This window comes from Populus nigra, chromosome 9 (genome assembly GCF_951802175.1).
Source record: "Populus nigra chromosome 9, ddPopNigr1.1, whole genome shotgun sequence".
In the NCBI taxonomy this organism is placed as follows: domain Eukaryota; kingdom Viridiplantae; phylum Streptophyta; class Magnoliopsida; order Malpighiales; family Salicaceae; genus Populus; species Populus nigra.
In genome coordinates this window covers 14,867,713-14,873,712 of record NC_084860.1, presented here as the reverse complement: position 1 = coordinate 14,873,712, position 6,000 = coordinate 14,867,713, and the positions used below count along the sequence as shown (strand labels likewise).

The 6,000-nt window shown below is 33.6% G+C and overlaps 1 protein-coding gene across 2 annotated transcripts; it reads right to left on the bottom strand.

The window, feature by feature from the left end:
• Positions 1-1,532: 1,532 nt before the first annotated feature.
• LOC133702886 (organelle RRM domain-containing protein 2, mitochondrial-like) lies at positions 1,533-5,061 on the bottom strand. Of its 2 annotated transcripts, none has more exons than XM_062127211.1 (4): positions 4,819-5,061; positions 3,305-3,373; positions 3,118-3,224; positions 1,533-1,923 (listed from the first exon to the last, which is right to left on the bottom strand). In XM_062127211.1, the coding sequence occupies exons 1-4, from the start codon at positions 4,991-4,993 to the stop codon at positions 1,831-1,833; spliced, it is 444 nt and encodes a 147-aa protein (XP_061983195.1). In that variant the 5' UTR covers positions 4,994-5,061; the 3' UTR covers positions 1,533-1,830. The 2 variants fall into 2 exon arrangements, with proteins under 2 accessions (XP_061983195.1, XP_061983194.1); XM_062127210.1 differs by having other exon boundaries at positions 1,533-1,951; positions 4,819-5,060.
• Positions 5,062-6,000: the final 939 nt, after the last annotated feature.

Below are 6,000 nucleotides of genomic sequence, written 5' to 3'. Positions count from 1 at the left end.
ATGATAGAAACAGCGTCAGGAAACCAAGACGCCTTTAATTTCCTCCAACTGTAACTGTATTTTGTTTGTTTTGAAGGGATGATTATGATGTATTGAGAGGTCCTCTGTGGAGTTCCTTTCGAAGCTAATCCAAATTGTTGTGTTGCGTCGACGGGAAGGCGAATTCTTTAGGCCCATTGTCCTACTTGAAAAAATAATGCAGCATAGCATTCATTCCTTTTCTAGGTCATCTGTACATTGCAATCAGAAATTAAATAGATATCTCATTGTAATAATTCGAGTTGTCGTTCTCTTGCATTCATCTAAACCTGGACAAGGTTGTCAATTGCCAATGTTTGATGTCGTGCACAAAATTACAATGGAAAGAGTCGTAGCAAATTGGTACAGTAGAAAGAGAAAGAATCCTATTAGAAGAAGAAGCTGAGATGGTGGCAAGTAGAGATGGTGGACCTGCAAGATTTACTTGAATCTTTAGCAACCCTAACTTGTAGGTTCGAAGTATTGTAATTAAGTTTTTATATGAGAAAATAGTTTTTCAAGGGTTGCAAGCAAAGTAGACATCAATTGGACATGTTTTTCTTCTTGTGTTGAGTGTGGAAGTTTATTTAGGTGAATAAATCAATTATTTTTATTGTCTTACTGTGTCTTATATTTTTTATTTATAATTCTTCTTTTTTTTACGTTTTAAAAATATTTTAAAAAAATTTAAAAAAAATTATTTTTTTTCTTTGCTTTATATTAATTTTTTTTATTTGACATGTTTTTCTCCATTTTTTATTTCTTTGCTTTGTTATTATAAAATTTATATTTTTTATTAATCTTTTTTTTTAGTATTTTTAGATCACTGATGTTAAAAATATTTTTTTTAAAAAAAATAATTTGATACAAAATATTTTATAAAAATAGTTTTTATTTAAAAATATATTAAATTAATTTTTTTAAATTTTTTATTTTGATATCAGATCATTAAAACTATTAAAAAATATTTAAAAAAAAAACATTAATGTGATGTATATAATATTATGATGCAGAATGTTTCGCAAGTTTCCCACGGAATAACAAGCAATTGGAGAAAACACTAAAAAGAAAAATTTATTTAATGTTTTTTCGAGCCACACATACTTCAGAAAAACAATCAAACATAATTTCAAAAGCAGCAAAAACAAAGGTACTGTAAGTAAATAAACCAGACAATTCGTTATAAATCCCTTTTCCTACTATGTAACAATACTGAAGACACCCTAAACAAAGACGGATCACAATAACCAGTTCCATCCTGCTTGTGCACACCTCTGAAGAACACTAAAGAACACCAGATTTTCAGTGCTACACGATACCCAAATGAACTTCCAGCATAAATTGCAGAAAATATACTGATTTTGGACACCTGACAGTAACTTCTGTTCCCAAAATAAAAATTATGAACAAATTCAGAGGCACTCTAACAAGTTTTTCACTGATGCAACATTCAGATATATTTAACGTGAGTTCATGGAGCACAAGTTTTGTAAGATGCTCATGGAGGACGAATATAGTGTCAAGAATTCATAAATTGTACTTGCTAGATATGCATGCTCACGCATGGAACAGTTTGTTATCCACATAATTTATAATTTCAAGCTGCTCACAGTTAGTTAATATAAAAACATATTGATCGTTCTAAGCTGTGAAAGAGAAACCACAATAATGTGAAGAATTCATAAATGGTACTTGCTGGCCATGCTAGTTTGAATAATGACAAACTTGATCACTTGACTATAGGAGTCACTGCCAGCTGCGCTGGCCGTGCTAGTTTGGATAATGACAAACTTGATCCCTTGACTATAGGAGTCACTGCCAGCGGCTATCAGTAGCGTTGTTTCCATAATCCCATGCCTGTGTTGTTTTGAGGTTCAGAAGGTGGTTGTCTGGGTCTAGCATACTCTGCAAATATAACCCATCCATCCAGAAACTACAATACACAGATATCAGAAAGAGAAATTAAAAGTAGACAACCAAAAAAAAAACGATAAAACAAGTTTCACAACAATCATACTAAATCGGTGGCTCAAGTTTGCTGCCGGCCGGACTGAATTTTTTATAACGTAAATAAACGATGTTGAGGCGCTGCTAATGTGTTTTAAAGAAGGAAAAAGATCCACGACTTGAGTCCTAGACCTTACTATGTCCAATAAGATAGTTTCTTTTAATTATATGATAGAAAAAACAAGGAATTTTAAAAGAAAAGGTGATAAAGAATAACTTTTGGTCCCTTAACACTTAATTATCGAAAAAAATAAATTCAGTAATAAAAATACAATTAGGGCTTTTTGTTATTGAGACCCTTTTTTTAAAATCTCGGTTTTATTTGTACTTTGCTTCCTTTTTGCTCAGGTTCAATTGCATCAATAAGATTGGTGAGCTAATGAGAGAAGTTGCACTAACACAAGGCAGATGGGTATTCTTAGGTTGCTTGGTGAGCACCAAAGGACAAAAGTATGGAAGGAACATGCATGAGCATGAATGTAAGCTGATGAGCTGGATTGCTAGTTAGAAGACTTGCTGAAACATACTGAACAGGATTCAAGGGATACTAAAAAATTAAGCATCTTCCAAGTGCAGATAACAATAACAGATACAGTGGCGGAAGAATAATCAATTTCATATACATGTTCCCATGTGCAAAAGTGCAAGCCCCTAACCCCATTGACAAATCTCGATGTATGCCACTGTTATGAGTTATCATAGCTAACCTAGGAAACATTGAGAAAGGTGCTTCGGTTTTTATGAGGCTTCAACATATGGAACCCACCAATCTTATGTCTGTCATAGTTTTCTTAGATATCCACGTGACCATTGTTTAACTTGAGAAGCATCAAGCTTTCTTTAGTGAATCCTTTTGAATTCATATTGAACTTTAGGTTTTGGATTTTCCTCCAAAGATTTGACCATCATAGCTTGTTCCATGACTTAAGAAGCTGCACAGAACCCATACTGAATTTCCTAGAGTTACTGATCATGCTATGAGCTATACTAACAACTACACATCATTTTATCCTAACCACTTTGAAGTCATTACAATAATAAATCCACAATCTTCTCTCAAAGGACAAAAGTACGGAGCCAGGTAAAACTCACCTGTCCATCCATGCCTTTTATTCCTTCAGCAGCATCTTCTAAGGTAGCATATTTGACGAAACCGAACCCCTTAGAATAGCCTGAGACCCTGTCAGTTACAACTCTAGCTGTAAAAAGCTAGAAAGGCAATCATTAGCAATCCAAAAAAGAAATTTTTTAAAAACATTTATGAAAAGAAGAGACTAACCTTGAACCACTTCACCAAATTTAGAAAAGGCCTCTTGTAGTCCCTCTGAAGTTGTTCTTTTACTTAGCCCTGAAACCAAAATCATAGAAGCATCAAATAAAACTTCTGACACGTTAAGAAGTTGACTTGATGTTTTACATTCACTGGGTTTTCATAACCATCAAAGGACAAGAAAGAAATATTTCTTTGGTTTACAATATAAAAGGACAAACAAACTAGACTACACAACTTTAATGGATGCCTATATCAGTATCCCGCAGCTCATGAATCCCAGGAGGATAGTCCAAAATAACTATTTAATTCTTCCAAGAAGCTCCTGCTCACTAAGACATGCTCCTGTTCTATTATTTTTAACCAGTACTCTCGGGGAAATTTCTGTACAATCTTTTAGCCAGGATATTGAGTATTACATACAGATTATAATTGTGTCCCAAAAGTAATTAAGCATTATTGAGTGCCAGCTATGCCAGCACAAGAACATTGTCTTCCGATTCTCATTTTAGTCTTAGCATCTCCTTTCTATCCAACCACTTGAAGGTCACCACTGAAGAAATTATGCAGACTGTATTCAGAATGCCCTTCCAAACTTCCACCCCCTTGGTACAGGTCCAAAAGACATGCAATTTATTCTCCATACCTCCTCCACATCAAGAGCAATGACTACTCTCACAAAGACCTCTCTCTATCTAAGCTTTCTAGAGTCCATCAATTCACACTGCTATAAGAATCTCTAACTTCTCAGAGATTTTCAACTCCCATCATCATGAATAATTCCGATATCCTTTCAAACTAAAAATTTATAACAACACAAGAAATATAAGATTGTGACCAATGACTCCAAAGAAAGACACAGATGTGCGTACATCACAATTCACGACTACTTTACAATAAATTCTAGAGCATGTCCAACTCTTGAACTAAAACCCATCATTAACATAGCTAAACAACATAACACGCATATCAGCATATTATATCATATACTAGTTTCTCAAATGCGTGATTATGATCATATCAAAATCTACCTTTCGTTGGTTTTCAACACCTAAATTGCAAGTACCAGTTACTTTTATTTTGCAAATAATTAACATATAACCAGCTAAAAAACACACATTTTTTTCAACCTTCCATGCATTTATGGGCTATTGTCGAATCACCAACACAGACATCGCCACAAAATTGGACGTACTAATAGGCAGAGACAAAAACTAAAAACAACTTCTTTCGGTACATAAGGTAGCAAATAAAACATCCTATCAATATACTCGCAATCAAAATCACAGGGCTCATAACCAAATAAACAACACAAAAATCTTACTAATAATTCTTAATTTAGAAAAAAATAATCAATCAGATCTCATAAAGTTTAAGTCTTTCCTTTCATTTCTAGCATTATATTGACAATATCAACCCTGTAAAGATTGCAAGCAAAGTGATTAACAGAACCCAGATGGGAATCGAGGAAAAGAACAAAGGAATGAAAGTAATTATGGAAATGTAAAGAAAGAGACACATGCCAGACACAAAGAGATTGGTGTTTGGCTCAGCCTGTTCACGTGCAGGAGTTTGCTGCGTGGTCTGAGGAAAAGGGAAGGAGGAGGATGAAGTGGAAGTTGTTGAAAACAGACGCAAAAATCCGCCACGAGGAGCTGCTGCCGCAGCCAAAGCCGCCGTCGTTGTTCTCATGGCCATTGTGGCTTGTTTGCTTGTTAAGGGTTTTAGCTAGCAATAGATTGAGAGGGGGAGGGGACGAAGGGAATGATGGTTTAATGAGGGGGTTTTTGTCTGGGGGCTAAATTGTAATTACAAATCCTATCAAATGCCAAGCTTTGGAAAAGTGGGCTGGGCTGCGTTTTTGTAAATTGATCTTTTAGGCCCAATAGATTAAGATTGAATGTTTTATTTTATTAACAAAAACTAATTCAACATTGAAAAACACTAGATATAGAACGATGTTTTTGTTCTTCTCTTAAAAAGATTAAATATCTTGATGTTAGTAGTATTTAGATTATTTTTTTTTTGTATAAATTAAATATTATTTTAATGGGAAAAGGTATAAGCATGTGCCGTTACTCCTAGTAGTTAAAAATGTTCTCCTCATGTTGTTGGAAACATTATCATGTAATTTTTTTATTGATGTGGCATGTGTTGGTATTGGCATGGTGATTTGTCGTTGATGATTTTTTTTTATTTTTTTTTTTAAATTATGACTTAATTCTCTTTGTTATTAATATATCAGGATAATAAAATGATGATGATAATGTTATGTCAACAACCTAATGAAAACCTAAAATAGGTTAAGAAATTGTAGGAAGGTACGTGGTTTTAAGTTGAGAAAAAAAAAAGAAAAAAAAACATGGGTGATTAAATTTGGTGAAGGATTTAGGAATAAATCCTACATATTTTTAATATCTTGGCCACTAGTCTTTCCAGTTATGAGGCAATCAAGACCATAAATCTTGCTTTACATTCTTCAAAGCCATCTATTTATTACCGAATACCTTAAATTTTACCATTAACAAATGAGACTGTGATGCCAAATCGAGAAGGAAGAAATTGCTACGACTACCTTATAGATGTTTTATAAGAGAAAAGTTGAATAGGAATCTAGCTTTCTGTAACTCTATACCATTAGGATCTTCCACAAATGCTTGAAAATATATGAAGGATGGAAGTAATGCTCTATACATTATAAATCT

Excerpts from the sequence above, each read along its gene's own strand:
- LOC133702886 (XM_062127210.1), bottom strand. The coding sequence starts at position 4,993 with ATGGCCATGAGAACAACGACGGCGGCTTTGGCTGCGGCAGCAGCTCCT. Across the intron at positions 3,374-4,818 it reads CACCAATCTCTTTGTGTCTG|GGCTAAGTAAAAGAACAACT; the intron begins GCATGTGTCTCT and ends TTTTGGTTTCAG. Across the intron at positions 1,952-3,117 it reads TAAAAGGCATGGATGGACAG|TTTCTGGATGGATGGGTTAT; the intron begins GTGAGTTTTACC and ends TGTGTATTGTAG.